The sequence below is a fragment of the Castanea sativa genome, chromosome 5 (genome assembly GCF_040712315.1).
Source record: "Castanea sativa cultivar Marrone di Chiusa Pesio chromosome 5, ASM4071231v1".
Classification (NCBI taxonomy): domain Eukaryota; kingdom Viridiplantae; phylum Streptophyta; class Magnoliopsida; order Fagales; family Fagaceae; genus Castanea; species Castanea sativa.
In genome coordinates, this window is record NC_134017.1 from 68,050,641 (window position 1) to 68,071,841 (window position 21,201).

Sequence of the window (21,201 nt, forward strand, 5' to 3'; positions counted from 1 at the left end):
GCGCCTCAAAGACAGGTATGCCAATGATTGTTCTGTTATGAGCCTTCTTGTAAATGCTTCATAGAGGATGTTTGTTTGTTTCTTCCAGTATTTACTTGTTTTCTAGAGGTATTGAAATGTACGATGGTAGACACCTCGAGAGAAAGAAATAATAAATCTCGAATTAATTCAGCTCTTTGTATTTAAGCTTCTACTAGTGAATTCCTACACAATGTGTGGTGCAACTTCTTATTAAGTTCTCTCCAATATTTCAATAAGTTTGCCAAGAATCTTGTAACTTAATTGGTTAGCACCTTAATTTCCAATAGAGACATTCATGATTCAGATCCCCCAACTATCGATGTATAAAAAATAAAATAAAAAATCAATAAATTTCCTTGTAAAAAATTATAATATTTAGTTATATTATAGACAAAATAGAAAGACACTAGGAGCAGTATAGTGATTTGATCACATTATATATGTGTTCACAAATTAAAAATTGAAAATCGCATGATATAGTGGTTGATATAGACAAGCATGTTTCATGCTTGCTAAAAAAAATGCATATATTCTTCAATTATTTTTTTTTTACATTCTTGTTTGTGTAAATTCACAAATATTTAATTTCATGGTTTTTGTGTCAATTGTTGTCAAAGGAACTAAACATGAGTAAGAATGTCATATTCTAAATTTATTGTTATAGTAAATTACTCATACAATGCACAGACTATTTTGTGATATTTTCTGTAAAACGGTTTTAAAGAATGTTACAACTAAACATGAGTAAGAATGTCATATTTTAAATTTATTATTATAGTAAATTACCCATGCTGTAAGCGCACAATTGCACCTGGACCCAAGAACAAACGTGGGCTCAGGCCTAATGAGCCTTAAACAATAAAACTTGTAGAGAGTGGATTTGAAATCTAGTTTAAGGCGTTGGAAACTTGACAACTAAGCTAGAGTGTTACAGTATTTGCAGATGGTAAACAAATGTGACAAAAGAATCTCCTCGGACTTAAGTCGAGGACGATCTATGTATTATTTCTCTTTCTCTTTCTCTTTCTCTTTCTCTTTTTCTTTCAAAGGTTCCAGTTCTAGTTTTTCTTTTTCTAACTCCCCCTCTTTTTCACTCTCTTTTCTTCTTAAATACTTTTTCTTTTTCCCTCTTTGTCCACATGTCACCCAAATCTTATCCCCAGATCCTCCTCCTTATCCACCACCTTCTTGAAGTCTTTAAATAATAGTAGGAATGTTGAATTTTACTGTTCAGGGGTCACTTCCCCATTAATGCGGCCAGGGAGATAGGTGTAGGGTCTTTAATGTGGAGGTAGCATCTTTATTCTGAGATATTTCTCTCACTTCGGTGTGTCTAGAGAATATTCGGATCCCCTCTTTAACCTACAGTCTCTCTAAAACTCTACCTTGATCTTTTTAGCGAATCTCCAAATTATCACGGGTCTGTTCGAGGAGTGATTCTTCCTCGAATGACTCCTCGGACCCTCGGCCAGTGAGGCGACTTGCAGTCCTAAAGGCCTTTAGTCAAGAATGAACTGGCCCTTCTTAACAGAGCCCAAAGGCCCAAATACCTGCCCAGGTCCCTTTACTCCCCACACATGCGCTGCATGGATTATTTTGTGATATTTTATGTAAGACGGTCTTGGAGAATGTGGCACATATATTATAAAGAAAAAGTAAAACTAAATTAGAATAAATAAAAATACTTTTTAATTTTATTTTTTTATAATTCAATAATTATGGAGAGAATTTGAACCCTTAAACATCTCCTTTTCAAATGCCACATAATTTTCTCTTCATTTTATCCTCGAATAAAAACAAAAGACCCGAACCTCCCCCTACCCAAAAATAAATAAATAATATCCCCAAGTTCTCATTTATTACCCAACTCAACCTCCTTCCCCCATTCCCTCATAAGTCATAAGGTTCTATCATGGGAGATATACTATATACAGAGAAGAAGACGAAAATATTGTGATAAATAACTATATAAACCTCAAATTTTACATTTTGTTGCAATTTTCAATTGTTTGAAATAAATTTACATAATACTGATTAACCACTCCACTAGTTTCCTCAACGACACGACCACACGAATAATATGCCCAAAGAAAGACAAAGAATGCAGGGCCATGCTAAATTCATTTTTAAAATCTGTGATGTATTAAAACCATCTTATTTTTATTTATTTTTTTGTTAGCCAAACTTTACCCGTTTGATTAACCTAGCAAAAGAAAAGATACTTTGGAAAAAGGGTTGAGATTCTGAGCAATTTAAAAAATTGGAATCCTAAGTGAGGTACACCTAGAGTATAAAACCATACCAATGTACACATACCATGATGGCAAAACTAAACCCACCATTTGGGGTTGCTCCCCTTTCTTACACCATTGAAAACTTTAGAAATTTGACAAGGAATTGGATCCTATATAACATTTGTCATAAACTTGCCAATTCATTCATGAAATGCCCAAAAATTTTCCTATTTGTTCACCATAAAGATAAATGAGAAATACATTATAATTCTAGTAAAAATTTATTAAAAACATATTTATTGAAATATTTATTATCACCACTTATTGAAAAATATGTTAGCATAAGGTTTTTTTTGGTAAAATGATAACATTTCATAAGTTTTTTTTTAATATTTTTATCCCTCAAAATTAAATGGGAAAATAAAGATTAAATTTGACATTTTTAAAAAGCCTTGATATTACCTTATATTAACCTAAACCTCAAGGAAGATTTTTTATTTGAACCCTTAATTAAAAGTCAAAAGGCATTACTTACGATTACGACAACATCCTAAATTTGACATTTTTAAAATTACAACTCATTTTTCTATTTCTTTCTTTTTTTTAATTTAAAAAATAAATAAAATGTTTTTATTTTGTAGACTTTATGCATGAAGGATTATGAGAATAATCGTAGCTTGTCCATTATAACGAAATGTGGCACAGTCAGCTGGACTTTGGTAATCGTTGCATGCCAAACATTTGGACTCCGATAATCGATGCAATAAACATCGTACAATATTTTGCATATTAATTTTTTATGTGATACGGTTCATGGGGTGTTTATAAGCATTATGAACTCTTACTATGGCCAGTGTATTCATTGGGTAAGGTGAGCAAAAAACTACTTACCATACATATTCTGAGGGAAAATCGCAACTTCAAATTTGAGGCACTTTGACATCGTTTAATTTGATATTAACAGTATCTTCAACTAAATCTTCATTGAATCTAACTCTGGGTAACTTCTCTTTCCAACGGGACCTTAATGTGATGGGAATGTAAGAAATTTTTGCTACTTATTTTTTATGATTTTTGCTACCTTCTCCATGAGGTTTATCAAGGCTTTTTAATATAAGGTAATATCAAGGCTTTTTAATATAAGAAAGAAAGGATTTTTAATATAAGGATTTTTAAAAAGCCTTACAACTTTCTTATATTAAATTTTTGCTACCTTATATTACCTTATTTTTTAAAACCATGGAAAATACATTATTATTTTAGTCAAGATTTCATTAAAAACATATGTTACCATAGGAAGCTGATTAAAATATATGTTACCACATGAGATTTTTTAGTAAAATAATTCCATTCCATAAGTTTTTTGGATTTTTGTCTCTTTAAATTAAATGGGTAAATAAAAAATAGTCACAAAATCGATAAAGAAAAAAAAAATCATTGGGCTAAAAATTTACCGAATATATATCACATTTTCAAAATCTACATATTATAAATTCAAAAATCATCAAATCAAGGATAAAAAAATTGTCATATAATTAATAATTAATTGTTAGAAACTCCCTTACACTTATAATTGTATAGCATGGGTAATTTCTCTTTCCAACATTTTTTTTGATAAGTATTGAAAAATAAATAAATGAGAAACGCATTATCATTCAAGTAAAGAATTTATTAGAAACATATGTTACCACTATTTATTAAAACATATGTTCTTATAAAAAGTTAATTAAACATATGTTACCACATGAGGTTTTTGGTAAAATAATACCATTTCATAAGTTTTTTGAATTTTATCCTTCTAAATTAAAAGGGCAAATAAAGAATAGTAACAAAATTGAAAAAAGGAAATAGCAATATCATTGGGCTTAAAATTGACTAAATTTATATTACACTTTTCAAAAGTTCAAATCTAAATTATATTTTACAAATTTAGAAATCATCAAATAAAGGATTTTCTTTAAAAAAAAATAAAAAAACTATCATATAATTGTTAGACACTCCCTCGCACTTATAATTGTCGTAATACAAAGACGGTAAAATTAAGCACTCTTTGGGCTAATTGAGTAAATTTGACGTTTTTAAAAATTCTTGGTCTGCCTTATATTAACTTAAACCTCAAGAAAGAATTTTGATTCTTACCCATTATTAAAGGACAAAAACGACCATTTACAATTAATACATCATCAATCCCGCAATCCTAATGGCCAATAACTTTAGTCTTAATAAGAAAGTTGTAAGAAGTTGGCTTCATGTCAAATTTTTTGGTGCACACTATGGTTCAAAGTAACCAAAATATAAGTTGAGTACAAATTAGGATATGGTAGAACAACAAGAATACGTCGTTAAGATGAGAGCCAAAAATCCATGAATAGATTTTGAGTGCATTACCATTGGGAAATTTTCTAACATATACACAATGATCTGCATTTGTCCTTGTGTACTCGTGACGCACCATGAATGAGTCAAATTTCTTGTACCACCGGCCTCAACATATGTTGGTTGTTGAGAGAGAGAGAGAGAGAGAGATAATTCAGTCTGATGGCCTATGTCTAGTTTGGAAAACAAAACAAAAAATACAGATGGGAAACAATTTGATCTTTCCCCAACCTAGGTAAATAATAACTCTTGCTAAGTGGAAACAATTCTAATACTTTGATTAAAAAGTTCTGGTCAACATAACTGACCACTCAAAAATGCTTTTAGACTGTGTTTGGTTCAATTGAAAATGTTTTAAGAAAAATATTTTATACATTTACAGGTGTTTGAATGGATTGAAAATCCAGTCAACTTGAAATTGATTTCTCTTTGGTCGTAAAATAAGGCTAGTTTTAGTGTAAATTGTTTTACATTTCTATTTTCATTATCTCAATTTTTCGGAAAAACACAAACAAAGGAGAGAGAACAAAGCCAATCGGACTAGTCGAACTACCCACCCATTTCCTAATGGACCACATGACCCAGTCAAGTGACCCATCCATGAACCGATTGGACCACCCAGCCAATAACGCTGACAACCGTGACCACCCACCCCCTAGATCTCATCATCTTTGCCTCAATCTCATCATTGCCACCTCTATATCAAATCCACCAACCTATCCGCCGTCACCTCTAGAGAAAACCATCAACCCACACATTAACAGATCTCTCTCTCTCTCTCTCTCTCTCTCTCTCTCTGTTTTGAAATTTTTCTATTATAATATTTGTTTGAAAGTTGAGAAAAACGTGAAAAACTAATAGAAAACGTGTTTTTTAGAGCATTTTTAGACACACAGTCCAATCTCTTAAAAAAATTTCTAGAGCATTTTTTAAAATGCAACCAAACACTAGAAAAAAAATTTCTTTTCCATAATATTTTTTTAAAGTCAATGCCTTTTACGTCCAACCACACATAACTAAGTTGTTGATTGCTTTGCATAACCAGCTCAACGTTTGGATGGTCCTCATTTTTCTTAAAAAATGTCTGAATAGTCCGACAATTTGTCTTCTAATAAAGCACCAGGTGAATACAAAGTGAGCAATAAATTTCCAAAATCGCAAATTACAAAGACTATATACACCTTAAGTTCCACCAATTGCATACAATCTCTTCCCTACAAAACTATAAAGCAAAGTTCCTACATCCAAAGGAACTCTTACAAGAAAAACATGAAACAGACACTAAACCAAAAACTCGTACACTGTGTGAGTCTGTGAAATACCATTGGCACATTTAAGTACCAATTCGGCTAGGCTGATTCACAATCATTCTTAGACTACTCAATAATTTTATTTACCTTCCCCTAAAAGTAATGGACTCGGTGAAACCATACTTTAGTCTTGGACTTTCCTCTTGAATGAGTTGCAGTGTTGAACACCATAAATGATTTTCCATTCCTATCACCGGAGAGCATTCACAAAAGCCATCAAGGAATCAACATCCCTATTCTCAGAGGGATACTTTATTGGCCGAGACGAGTGTTTTGGGAAGAAAAGTATAGTGGGGAAGCTTCCTAGTTGCAGTTCTCTCTGGGCATACTCCTTCTGATCACCATCTGCTCTGAACTTTCCCACCTTCACCCCACTCCCTGCCAACTTCTCAGCCAATTCAACATATGATGCTTCCATTGCCTGTTCAAATTTATAAAAAAAAAAAAAAATCTATTTAGAGAAATCCAGAAAACAAAGGTATAAGAATTCTGAATTGCATGCAACATTGTTTACCTGGCAAAACTGGCACCATGGTGCATAGAGCACAACAATCCATGGTTCTTTTCGGTCCTCCAACCTCGCTAAATTCTCAATTCCAGTCCTATTCAAGGTAACCAAGTTCTGGGTGTTGAAAATATCAGGAACTATGGCAGTTCCATTAGCATGGACTGCCCCATTTCCATTACCATCTACGTTTTCCTCCTTAATATTTCCTTTGTGGAGGCCACACTCCTTTGCCTTGGCATCCTCCCACCACCACCTTCCCTCTCTCTCATGCTGTCCTGGTAGGACCGGTCTAGTGCATGGCTCACAACCAATTGAGATGTAACCTTGTGAGTGCAATGTATTCACAGGCACATCCATCGCACGAAGGAATTTCCATATGTCTTGACCCTGAACATTTGCCACCGGATTCCACTTCACCAAGCTGCCAATCCCACCATCCATCCCCTCAAAAACTGGGTCCACTTGGACAACGGGAATCTCAGACCTAGTACCTGGAGACTGATCTTTCCTTTGGCCAGTGATCCAGGCGCGAAGCCCCTTAAGCGCCCTCCTCAGGGGTCTAACCTTCCTCACACGGCAGCACTCCTGATGCCCATCTTCATAGAAAGAGAACAGACCCTTGCTCCTTACTAATGCCTGTACTTCAACAGCATCGGGAAACATGTATTCAATGCGGATGCCATAATGCTTCTCAACTGTGTCAAAAAATTGATATGTTTCTGGGTTCAGCCTCCCTGTATCCAGGCTGAACACTCTAAAGGGTCGACCAGTTAAATGTGCATACTCGATCAAAGCAACATCTTCAGCACCACTGCAGCAATAGATATTTGGTCAACAGATTGCAAAATGTCCAATTCAGAAATTCTACCAAAAATACAAAGTCATACAATAGAAGAACTATATTAAAAACAAGTCTGAAACAGCACGAAGCCAAAAATAAACAAGAACAAGAACAAGCATTACCTACTTGAACATCAATTTTCCATTGGACTATATAACAGTCCCAAGTATAATTGAAAATTCCTCATGTAGCATAGTGTTTCATTACATTACTAGCTAAGGTGCCTTTACTAATATTATAATATAAGGTGCTTCTTTCTCAAAGTCAATTTTTGACTTCTCTGCTTTAAAAATATTGCAGGGGTGCATCAACACCTTTACTTCAGCTTGCTACAATCTATTCATCTCATTTTTCTTGAATAGATTGTTCATCTTGCTATGAGCTATCTCAAACTTCTCTTCATGAACTTATACCAATGTAAAATAATGTCATATTGTTTGTTCCATCATATATCACACACTCACACTCAATACAAAAGTAATGAGAATTATCAGTACAAGCAATCCTAAAATATTGGAATGGCATCACTTCTTGTAATTCTGAATAATTTATATCATCAATGATGGTGATGGTTTAAACATTACGAGCAATCCGAAAATATTGAAATGGCGTAACTCCTTAACAATTTCTACACCATTCCATTAGCGAGGGCAATGGTTTCCTACTTCTAAAGTCAAAAGCTTAATTGATAAGGCTTCCTATTTTATAACGATTATTTCGCTTTTTCCTAATTCGCCTTATATCCACTTCACCATTCTCCTAAACAATGAGAATTTACTAATGTTATAGCTAAGAGAAGAGAACAACTAAAAGATTCTTGAATCACAAGGGGTGATAGTCAAGATGGTGAAACATTTAAAATTTTACACTCACTCATCGCTATTAAGATAAATAACAGGAGTTGTTTTTAAGGGTACGATTCCCATCAGTATCATAAACATATATTTTGACTTGTTTTATTCTCCAATATTCCTTCACAAAATAAATAAAATACTCTATTTAATGATTCTCTTTTTTTTAATAAAAGAAATTATAAATACTGTGGAATTTGACTCAGGCCATATATTTTACGATAATTACTTTTTATCATCAGGCATGCGTATCAAAAAAAAACCCTTAAGACTATTTGACCACAAAAGAATTTACTAATCATGCGAATCGAAATCCGAGGTATATTCCTCTTCTCAAGGTATCAATAGTATATTCCCATTCAATCCCAGATAGTAACCAACATCAGCAAAAACTATATTAATCATTAAACCATTAACAAATGAGAATTAAATCATAATTGAATAACTAAATAAATAAATAAAAAGATATAATACCTGAACGCAATTGCAATGTCATTGCCAAACTTTTCAAGAGCTTTATCCATAACTTCAAGAGGAGATGCATTCTCAAGCTCTTTAGCTAATTGCTCAAAGTTCTCCTCCTCCACCTCTACCTCTACTTTCTCCACCACTTCTGCACCTTCTAAAAAACCCAAAAAATAAAAAACCAAACTTTTCAAAAAATATGTCGTTTAATGCATAATCTTTTTAAATTAAACATTTAATCAGTTTTCAAAATTACCCATAACAAAAAACAGAGAAAGATTACAACTTTTTGAAAAAAATTCAAATATTTTCGAAACTCTCACTACTCACTCACCATGAGCAACGATAGTAGCAGCAAGAGGCACAATCGAATCGTTACGTTTGGACTCTGCGTGTAAAGCCTTCACCGAGAACCGTCTTTGTGAATAATTCAAACCATGAGTCCGAGGTTTAGGCCGATCAGATAATAGCCTAAACGAACCGTTTTGTATACCTTTAAAAAACAAACAAAAACCAAACAACCTTAATCAGAACAACCAAACAACCTTAAAAACACAACAATTCCATTCAAACAAAAAACAAAAAAAAAAAACAAAGAACTACCTTTAGAAATTGCAGTAGATGAAGAAGAAGATGTAACAGCGAGAGCCATTTGGATTTTGAGAAAAAATTTCTCTAACAAACTTAGTTTTAAGGATTTGGGTTTGTGGGGTTTTAGATTTTCTGTTTCGATTTGAGTTCTAAAAAATTTCAGTGTGTGGTAGCGATTTATGATAAAATGAGTTCGGATTAAATAAGGAACCAAGGGGGGGAAAGGCCGGTTTCGTGGTACATTGAACCTAGACGCTATTTCGTACTATGAGCAGCCTTTGTCTTTTTTCTGCTTACGTGGCTGGTTCTTATTTGAAGAGACCCCAATCGTGTCGCTCAGCAATTTCGTCACGTCGCGTGCAAATAAAAAGAGAGCTACTATTTGTGTGGTTAATTGAGAATCGGACCACGGCTCTCGTGGTCAAATTTTTTTTTTTTTTTGATAGGCTCGTGGTCAATTTTATCAGATTCGTCTAGGTGTTTTTCTATTACTCACTACTATTTCAGTTTTCTTTCTTTGTGGTTGGAAAATCGAAAATTTGATACAATTTGCAATAATTGTGTGTCTCTTATTTGGACTTTTTTGAATTTGATGGGTTGGATTATCTTGTCCTCCCATTTTTGCATTTCATGTATGTGGCACAGGATAAATGGAAGGAGATCATCATGAATTTATTTATGATTATGATTATGATTATGATTAAGATCCTTGGCAACTCTTAAGGTAATCATAAATTATTACTATATTTTATAAACCTATATTTGAATTGAAAGGATCATTTTAAAGTAAAGCTTCTTATTTTTTACAAATTTTAAATTATAACCTATAATTTTATTAGTTTTTTTTTTTTTTTTTACATAAGCTATTTGTTTATTAGTTTTTCACGTTGAACCTTTAACTTTTTGAAAATCAAATCAATTTAAAACCTCAAATCAATTATATAAATTAAGAACATGTAACAGCACTTGTGTCATAAATATAATATTTTAATATCATTGTTAACTATGTCTTTTTATATTCACCATTTAACAATATGAGCTATTTTGACATAAAAAGTTAAAGACTAAACTAAAACATTTAAAGTTGAGACTATTTTGACACATAAGACAAACATTAGAGACAAAATGATAATTTACCCACTTAAATTCTATTGATTTGATAAGATAAGACTTTGATTCTAAAAAATGCAATGTACTCATAAGTTTAGATGACTTAGAGATTTTTTGGTAATAGGTTTTAGGCTAAAAAACAAATTACATTATTTGAATTTGACTAAACTTTTAAAAAAATGTTTCTAAAAAAAAAACTTTGACTAAAATTGAATTTAGCAGTCGAAATTCATTTTCATTCTATTGAATTAAATGTGTACAGAGATCAATAGAAATTTGGTTGAATTTCTCATGTATAACAATTTGCATTAATATAAATTTTTACTTGAATTGAAGTATTTTGAAAAAAGTTTATTTTTGAGGAGAGGAGTTTTTTTTTTCTTCCTTCAAATTAGAAAATGAAGAAAAATTATAAGGACACAATTCGAGCCCGGACCCACAATCAAAAGGGAATGGGCCTGAAAATTCTTTTTACAATAAAATTTGTAGAGAGTGGGCCTGAAATCTAGGTTTTAATGATGTTTAAATAACAAAGAATGATAGGTTTTGGTCACAATGACACTTACAAGGAGTTGTTTATATGAATATAAATGAAAATTTCTCCTCGAACACAATCCGAGGATAATTTATATTACTACTTCTCAAGATAGATTACAATTGTGGATAGTCAGGATTACAATGTACTTTTTCTTTTCCTCTCCAAAAATCTCTCCCTCTTACCGAAGGTCCCTTCTCTCTTTTATACTCCCTCCTTCCCTTCTTCATCCTCCACCTCATGGTTTAGACCGCTGGTTTAGATATTTGTCTCATCCACTTTCCCTGAAATCTTTGGAGATAAGGGTCAAGTTTCAAACCTGATGTTCAGGTCTCACTTCCCTATTAATGAGGCCAGAATATCAGTTGCAGAGCATTCAATGCGGGGGCGGTGGTAACAGCTTTATCTTAGATATTCCACCGCCCTTTTTCTTATCCTCCACGTATATCATGTCTTCACTAACTTATAGAAATTTCTAGAACATAGCCTGTGGATATCAAACAACTATTCTCCTACCTCGGCTTCACCGAGCCGAGGATATAATCATCCTCGGACATAATCATCCTTGGATATATTTATTCAGACATTATCACTTCTTTACCTAGTATTTTCTTGTGAGTTAACATTCATACACCCTCGGACCATTCGATGTCCTCAGATTGGGTTTTTAGCCCAGAAGATTTTCTTGGGCCATCCTACATAAATTCTTGAGCCCAATGACCCTACAAAAACAATCAATTTATTATTATTTTTATATAAATTCTTACTTGAATTGATTGTATGTAATGATTAAATGATGAGTGAAAGTATAAAAAAGATAGTGAATAAGAAGGCTTATGCAATTTGGCCTAACTGTCTGTATCCACAATAAAAAGGGTTTGGTGGCTACATATCTATACTATTATTTAAAAGGTTTTTCCGTTTGGATTTCTCATTTTTTTGGTTAAAAAATGTCCCTACACCCCTATGTTTAAATAGAGACAAAACTAAAGGACAATCCAGAAAAATACAACTCTAACTCTCACTAAAACATTACCTAAAAAATAGGACCACTCTCCCTTTGATTTTTAAATTGTTTTATCCACTTAGAAATTAGATTTTTATAATAAAAATTATATATAAGAAAATGTATAAATTGCTACAAAATAGGACCACTAAAATTCATGACTTTTTTTGTTGTATTAGTAGTTCTAAATGCATAATATTAATAAGAAAATGTATAATTCTCAAATTGGAATGAATAAATAATTATGACATTAAAAAAATAAAAATAAAAATAAAAAGCCTCATCGCACGCGCGAAGCGCGTGTGATGAGGCTAATATCTATTAAGCTCTTGTGTTACAATAAACCCAATGTAGGTTTATATACTAGAAAATACATTATTAACCCTAAACTAATTATAGACTAATCTAAAATTAAGTTGTTTGTTCTACAAGTACATAAACTTATAATTGGTTTGGGCCACTTAGGCCGTAATATAAATAAAACTTATTCACTGTGTCAGATTGTGTCGATTATTGTCGGTTGTGCATTTTTGTCATGGCATTTGAGTTTGGAGGGTTGTCACAAGTTGTGGGTTTGGGTGTGCGAAACACTTTGCCAAGCAAATTTTTAGAAGAGAAACCGTAGAAATCAGTTGTGAAAAAAAAAAATCTTAAAACACTATTTTTTGTTATTCTGAAAAATAATTCCAGAATCACAAACTACACTTATGTTTATTATCTCACGTAACAAACTACATTTTTATTTTTTATTTAAATTCTTTGCTATACAGATCACTTACAAGTTACAAGGAATACAAAATTTAAAAATTGTCATTGAAATTAAAAAAGAAACGTAAGCAGGCACTGGAATGAACCTTTTCTTTCCGTGCAGTAAAATAGAATATACTTTCCCAACTATTATTGCAACTTCTCAAAAGAAATTTTATAATATTATAATTCTTCCCACTTTCGTGGCTCTTTCTCCTTATTAAAGTTACTGAATTTGTTGCCAAATGAGGTCAGGTATGATGAAAAAAATATGTCGGTCAATCTAGGCTCAAATATATTTTTAAGAAACACTTCTCCTGTTCTGTGGTCTTAAAGTTTGGACTTTTCAATTATAGGCTATAGCACTTATTAATTATTATACGATACTTGGCTTGACCGGTGAACCCCACAATATAGCAATCAATTCTCATAATGGCTCTCTCTGTCATTGGCATATTCTTTATGCCGATTTCCGCTACCCTAAATCGCCTGATGGCTCTTCCACATTCTTTTATTGGTCCCTCTTTTATGTTGGGTTCCATGGTACTTCATGTTACAACCACAACATTTTGAGAGATAAAGCACCTTTAACCAAGTTAAATAAAATGTATACATACATACATACATACATACATACATATATATATATATATATATATATATATATATGTCTTTCATGATCACCATTTTGCTTTTGTCATTTTTAAATTTTTTTTATTTGATTAATTTAAGCAACAGATGAAATCTAGCAATCTTTTATGATAATAATAATAATAACCCAACAATCAAGTTGCAAAATGCAAGATGATGCATGTAGAAAATGATGAGTGAAGGTTTATCTATCTATATTATATATAAGAGGGTTCATCTCTTTCAACTGAACTTTTATGTGATTCAAAAATACCCTCATTAATGAAGGGTAACTTCTTTTAGAAATAGGGTAATAAATGTCAAATAACAAATTTCATTTTGAATTTAAAAAAAGAACTCCTAAAATTTAAGATTTTTTTCCTTCACCTTCAAAAATGAAATTACAATAACTGTTTATCTCTAAAGTTTATCTTTTTTATTTGTTTGAAAAATAAAATATATATATTTCTAAATTGTTTTTGTAAACTTACTTTGTACAAAGAGGCACGGGTTTAGTTAGTAGAAGTTATTTGTGAAGTGGACAAGTTAACAATGAAAATAAAGAAATTAAAGGATTATTTATTGATAATAATAATAGTAATAAAAAAATTACAATACCTAAGTTACAAAAAGCTTAAGTATAATGAAGTGACACATTCGGATTTCGAGAATAATAGAGAATCAATGTCTCTAGTATTAATAGATGATTATACATGTCTTGTGTGTGAACTTGTTTTTCTATTTATACATTAGGCTTTGATATTTATCTTCATTTCCATTAACATTTGTCGTATTGTAATTGCCTTATTTCCCACGAACTCTGCCTGATATTCATCTAGAAACCGTTTTGAAGTAATTGTTCTTGTTCTTGTCACGTGCTCCTTATACTGAATCGATCTCGAACGAGGCACAATAACACTAAAGCCCAAAGTTTTCAAACTTAATCAATGTCTCCCACCCAAGGTCTGGGCTTCTTGTTCCTCAAAAAAAAAGGTCTGGCTTGCTTTGGGATGCTCTTTTTTATGTTTACCAACATAAGAACATGCAAAAAGCCGAAAGGGAATAATATTATAAAGTAAAAAATGTAGTTTCGACTATTGTACTTCCAAGTTCTTCATTTAAAACAAATTTAGAAGTCCTATTCACCAAAAGGACATACACATACTTCAATTGGAACACTATATATATATTAAAAGCCAAAACTCAAAGAAAATTCAATTATATTTTAATTAGATTTCTCAATTTTGTACCACGTGTCTCAATTAATTTTTAGTTTTTGTTCCAAATAAACTATTAACTATTGAGTGTAAAAATCGAAGAGTTCAAATTCAATTAGATTTTAAATTGAATTTTAATTAGAGTCCGATGTATAATTTGAACCATGTAATTGTGATTGCTTTTAATTATACTCTGCATATATACGAGATTACACACTAGTTAAAAGTTATAACCAAGTCAAGTTTTAGCGCTTAATATGAATCCCTATAATTAAAACTAGGCATGTGCAATTATAGTCAATTAATTATAAATGTTCCTTTAAAGAATTAGTAATAATTAATGATGTGTCATAATCTCAATGGTCTATACCTAGGATAGGGGTGCACCATCATACGTAGGATAGTTTAATTCTAATGGATAATAGTCTTATTTTTATATTTTAATTAAATCACTTAGAGATTTGTCTTTGGTCTCATCTAAGGTTCTTTATTTTTTTGGGTTTGATGTCATAATTTTTCATTCATCTCAATTTGAGATTTACACATTTTTTCATAATATCACTCATATGCTAACTACTGATATAGCCAAGAGTGTCATGAGACAAACTTTGAAAATGATTTCAATGTTATTTAGTGTTCACTTTTTGGAATTAGTCTCATGACAATTCTAATTGCATCAGTAGTTTGCAAATGTATAATATTATTGGAGAAACGCATAAATCTCAAATTCGGATAAATAGAAAATTATAACATTAAACCCAAGAAAAATAAAGAGCCTAAGAGTACTTGCGAAGCGCGTACGATGAAGCTAGTATTTCATAAATATCATCCACTTTTTATTGTGTTGCTTCTAATGTGATTGTTAATTGATTAATTTTGTAGACCTTAATATAATTAGAATTAGAATTTGTAGAACCTAAGTCAAATTAAATGGTTCTACACTATGTGTGTGCTCAATCTTCTCTTTTTATTGGGTAAATTTTTCAGTTACTATTTTACAGTCATACCCCCAGGTACTTTGGTGATTGGAAAACACATTAATTCCAAATTAGGATGAATGAAAAGTTTAGACCTTTAGAAATAAGAAAATAAAATAAAAAAGAGCTCTTGAGCACGTGCTCAATAGCTAGTGTTCTTAATTTGTTATTTTTTTCCTCTCAAGCAGTCCAAATAATTTTTTCTTATTAACGGATCAAATCAATGTAAATATGTTTCTTGAGCTCAAAGTTTTTCTTTGTCTCAAGTTTCTAGTATAAAAGACGATGAAGTTTAGGGCTGCATGGCCTTAACTAAATAAGCCAACATGTCAAGCAATTTTCCTTGCCTTTTCAAGCAAAAAAAAGGTGTCATTTTATGCGGTTCTTGGATATGATTTTATTTATATAAATTTTTTTTGAACTTTCATTTAGATAAGGATTAAAATTTGACAAATAATTCATAGTCCATTAATATTGATAGTAAGGATCTACAGGAGAGATTTTTTAATTGTACAAGCATATTGTGAGACTAATTTATGAGTAACTTATTTAGTCAAGATGCATCTAAATCTATCGTATGCATTGAAAACCTTTCTAATCTTTATTGAAGCGGAATTCTGTCTTTATCATTCAGTTAGTGTTTATTGTTTATACAAAAACAAAAAAAAAAAACAAATATTAAAAATATATATATTAAAAAAAAAATAAGACATAAGAGGGAACATTAAGGATCCACTGTCCTACCTTGTTCAACAACATATCCACATGCACTCTAAGTTGCAAAATGAAAAACCAAAATTGAAAGGCTTAATTAATCCTCAAAACATAATAACATTGTGCACGGATTTGCTTGAGACATATAGGGAAATTACAAATAAACTCACGACTACTAAGTGAGCTAGGTAACCCCAACAGAAACAATCAACTAAATGGCTTTATGAATGTAACTCTACAAAATATTAGTGAAACCCAATCAAATTCTACCCAATCTTCTTTGTAGTAGGAGATCGCATTGGTAGGGTTCCTCCAATTGTAAATTTGATTCCTGAGATGTAAAATTAAAGAGCAAATTATATAACACTCTTAAAGAAGGAAATTTTTTAGCACTTGTACCGAAGCTCACACGCTAAGTACATCACCCAATTTAATAAAACTTTCATGTGAGGTAAATCTGATGCACTTACAAGTACAAAGTGACACTCCTGGATTTCGAGAACATTAGAGAATCAATGTCTCTAGTTTTGATAGATAATCATACAAGTCCTATGTGTGCACGTGTTTTCCTATTTATACATTAGGCTTCGATAACTATTTTCATTCCCATTAACAAGCATTGTAATTGCCCTATTTCCCACGAACTTTGGCTGATGTTCATCTAGAAATCGTTTTGAAGTAATTGTTCTTGTTCACATGCTTGTCTCGTGCTCCCTATACTGAATTAATCTCAAACGAGCCTAAAACTTGCTTTAGGCTAGTTATGACATGCTCTTTTTTTCTCTCTTTACCAACGTAAGAACATGCAAATAGCCAAAAATGAACAATATTATAAAGAAAAAAAAAATGTATTTTAGACTATTGGATTTCCAAATTCTTCATTTAAAATAACTTTAGAAGTTCTAACGACCAAAACGACATACACATCAATCAGAACACAAAATTAAAAGTTATAACTAAATCAAGTTTTAGAACGTAATAAGTATCCTTATAATTAAGACTAGACATGTAATTATAATCAATAAAGAATTAGTTATGATTAATGATGTGTCATAATCTCAATGGTCTAGACATAGGATAGGGGTGCACCATCATACATGATAGTTAAATTCTAATGGATAAATAGTTTTTACTTTTATATATTATAAGTAAATCACTCAAAGATACAGATTTAATTAAGATAAAGGGTAAAATACAATTTTGGTTTCTAAATTTTTCTAAAAATTTGATTTTCATGACTAAACCTTAAAAAGTTCATTTTTTGTCCCTAAATTATTGAAAGTTAGCCTTTCGTCCCTAAACTATTGAAAATATTTTATTTATACTCTTATACTTTAAAAAAAGATTTTTTTTTCATCCTCAAACTATTGAAAGAAAAAAAATTCTTCTTTCATCCCTATTTTTGTCTCAAAAATATTGTAAAAACTCTTTACAAAGTTTAAGAATGAAAAAAAAAAAACTTTTTAAAGTTTAGTGACAAAAAAAAATCTTTTGGTAAATTTTAGGATCCAAAATAGTATTATACCCTAAAATAAATCATATCCAAAAATGTCTAAATTTTAGATCATAGAGTTGGATGAAGCTCAAAATATTGGAAATTTGTCAAAATAGTGAAAGGAAGGGGAAAATAAATTGTTTTCACTCTTATTGTGAGGCAATTTTGGCATAGTAAATGTGCAAATTAGGAAAATTCTTTTATTTTGAATTATCTTTCTAATGCCACAAGTTTTATCAATGAAAGCAATACAAAGAATGACAGTTAGAGTGAGGCCAAATTATCTTTAGGTGTTGAAACTTGTTCGGAGATGAAAGAATTTTATTCTTAAGCACCTCTCATAAATACAATTTAAAATTATTTTATATATTAAAAACAATTGAGGAGGAGGTGCAAACAACCTAATAAATTCACCAATTGACATAATTTTTCATATAATATCGTATTTATATGAATAAAAAATAAAAGATATTGTCATGTCACTACAACAAAAGTGGACTATAGTGACGAAACATTTCGTCACAATATATCCTTATTTCGTCACTGAATACGTATGGTGACGAAACAACATTCGTCACCTAAGCTCCGTCACAAAATGTATTGGTGACGAAAATGTTTCGTCACCAATAAAAAAATGATAGGTGACGAAATTTTTTCGTCACCAATAAAAAATGATACGTGACGAAAGCTTTTCGTCACCTAATATTTTCGTCACTAAACCTTATTTTTAGTGACGGAATATTTCGTCACCAAATGTATTTTTTTTCCCAATTTCAATAGATTAGGTGACGAAGTTTTGCGTCACCGATTGTTTTTTTTATTTTTAATTTCAATAGATCAGGTGACGAATTATTTCATCACCAATTTCTGTTTATAGTCAGATATGGCGACGAAAATTATCGTCACCAATTTTATTTTTTTATTAATATTCTTTACATTTACTTGTCATTACATTAACCTATTCATTTTTAACCAAATCCATATAAAAAAAAATTCATTCATTTCTAACCAAATCCATAAAAAAAACATCCATAAAATCTAAAAATGCAATAAAGATGTTCACAAAATAATTACAACCATTTATATACAAATGATGTCTTCGCTTCCAAACTTTACAGAAAATTATTTGAGTTCAAGTAGTCCCACAAAAGCTATCTTTTTGCCACCAATCCCATATCTGCACAAGCATAAAGGAAAATACATCAATAGCAAACTAGACTGCAAACCTATATCCCTGATAAGATGTACTACAACAACAAAAAAAAGATTATTATTAGTAAGACAATGCAAAAAATGTCCACAGAATACCCAATAAAAAACTAAACAAAATAATCATAATGCAACATCATATGAAGCCAAACTATCAAAGAAAGAAGACCCACAACATTCTCATCAAATAAAAACCCAACCCACATTACAAACCATGGAGAAATCATAAAGAATGCAGAAAAATCCCAATTTAAAACAAAACAAATAAAAAGAAATCCAAAACAAAAATCCAGCCACCATCATAAACACAAACCCAACCACCACAACAAATAAAAAATCTAGCCAACACTATTAAAAAAAAAAATATTAGCCACCACCATTAAAAAAAAACCACAGCCACCACCATAAACAAAAAACTCACTACCACCATTAAACAAAAAACTCAGCCACCACCATTAACACAAAAACTCAGCCATACCATAAACAAAAAACCCAGCCATCACAATAAACAAAAAACTCAGCCACCACCATAAACAAAAAACCCACCACCACTATTTAAAAAAAAAAAAAACAAAAACAAAAACAAAACCACCACCATTAACACAAAAACCCAGCCACTACCATAAACAAAAAACCCAACCACCACCATTAAACAGAAAGCACAATCACCACCATTAAACAGAAAGCACAATCACCGCCATTAACACAAAAATCCAGTCACTACCATAAACAAAAAACCCACCACCACCATTAAACAAAAAACACAGCCACCACCATTAACACAAAAAATCAGCCACTGCCATAAACAAAAATCCAACCATCACAATAAACAAAAACCCACCACCAACATTAAACAAAAAACTCAATCACCACCATAAACAAAAAACCCACCATCACCATTAAACAAAAAACATGGTCACCACTATTAACACAAAAAACACAGTCACTACCATAAACAAAGAACGCAGCCATCACAATAAGCAAATAACTAACCAATAATAGTTTTAGATCTATAATAGTTCGTTCACACCCCTCAAAACCTCCAAGCATTTTGACAATAATTCTCTTCATGTACAAGTTTCATATGCCCCATGCTCATTTACTAGCACGACACACTAGCAGATTCTAAATGAGCAAAGGGATCCATTAGCCATCATCACAAGCGATAGATTGAAATGAATAAAAATCATTAAACCCAAATCCAGTTACTAAAAATTGCATCAATTACCCCCATTTTCCCAAAAGAAAATGCACAAGTGCTATGTGGTACAAACTAGAAGCATTCAAGTTACCAAAAAAGCTTACGAATAAAAGAATATACTACTATACTATTCATTGAAATAAATGTTTGACTAAAGACTAACCTACAAGAAGGCAGTCTATGATTCTACATCAAAATTCAAACAATGAAAAAGTGGCAAATCCCCAATATTTATGCTTTATTTGTTAAATTTTTCAAGGCCAACAACAAAAACTTAAAATACCCAGATCCATTCCAGAATATCCAATTAATTTCTACTTATGATCAAAGTAACAAAAACAGTTACCCAGTTTGAAAGATCTAATGCAGCACTTTCAACCACCAACAAAAATCACATATCTGAGAGAGGATCGATGAGAGAGAGAGCTTACCAGTTTTTTTGGGAGGCTGAGAGGCGTGGGTCTGTATGTGGGAGGAGAAAGAGAGTATCAGTGTTTTGTTTACACAAATAAAAAATAAATAAATAAAATTTTAGAACGCGCCTGAAAATTTGGCACCACGCAAAAAGAAATTAAAATATTTGAGAGATATTATCTCCACAATATTTTTATCATAATTTCACAACAAATTATAGGTGGTTAGTTGTTATTGGTTTAAATTTTAATGTAACACTAAAATTACTTTTTTGCCCTAACATAACAACCAATAACAAACTACTACTTAAGATTTGTTATAAAAATATTGTAAAAATATTGTGAAAATACCATTTCTATTTGAATTTGGAAGAAGAGACCACGACGAAGCATGACCACAGTATTGCTTGAGTTTCTTGAAATGAACTTCTGCTGCAGAAATACGGAAAGAGACAAACAAATCAAAAGTTACAAAACAACTGAACCTTTAAAAACTGTGTGCTCTATACACAACAAAACAATGAGAGCCACACCCTTTTATTTTTAGTTATTAATCTAGAATAAATGAGAACCACATGCTATGACTTTACTTTTAGCATTTGTTTTATTTATTTATTTTAGAAAGGGCTTTTGTTTTACTTGACATAGTTTAAGGTCTGTACATTGTAGATTGTACAATTACAACTTCTTTGTCCTCAAAAGCATTATTATACTACTCTATGTTAAAAGTCACGTGAATTTTTTTTTTTC

The 21,201-nt window shown here is 31.3% G+C and overlaps 1 protein-coding gene and 1 long non-coding RNA gene across 2 annotated transcripts; both read right to left on the bottom strand.

Moving 5' to 3' along the window:
• Window positions 1-5,755: 5,755 nt before the first annotated feature.
• LOC142636092 (5'-adenylylsulfate reductase 3, chloroplastic-like) lies at window positions 5,756-9,377 on the bottom strand. The gene is made up of 5 exons (XM_075810168.1): window positions 9,210-9,377; window positions 8,941-9,099; window positions 8,616-8,763; window positions 6,456-7,260; window positions 5,756-6,362 (listed from the first exon to the last, which is right to left on the bottom strand). The coding sequence occupies exons 1-5, from the start codon at window positions 9,256-9,258 to the stop codon at window positions 6,132-6,134; spliced, it is 1,392 nt and encodes a 463-aa protein (XP_075666283.1). The 5' UTR covers window positions 9,259-9,377; the 3' UTR covers window positions 5,756-6,131.
• Window positions 9,378-18,492: 9,115 nt separating this feature from the next.
• On the bottom strand, window positions 18,493-20,921 carry LOC142633302 (uncharacterized). Its single transcript, XR_012843866.1, has 3 exons — window positions 20,803-20,921; window positions 20,470-20,500; window positions 18,493-18,805 (listed from the first exon to the last, which is right to left on the bottom strand). It is a non-coding gene; the product is annotated as an uncharacterized LOC142633302 (long non-coding RNA).
• Between the last annotated feature and the right edge of the window lie 280 nt (window positions 20,922-21,201).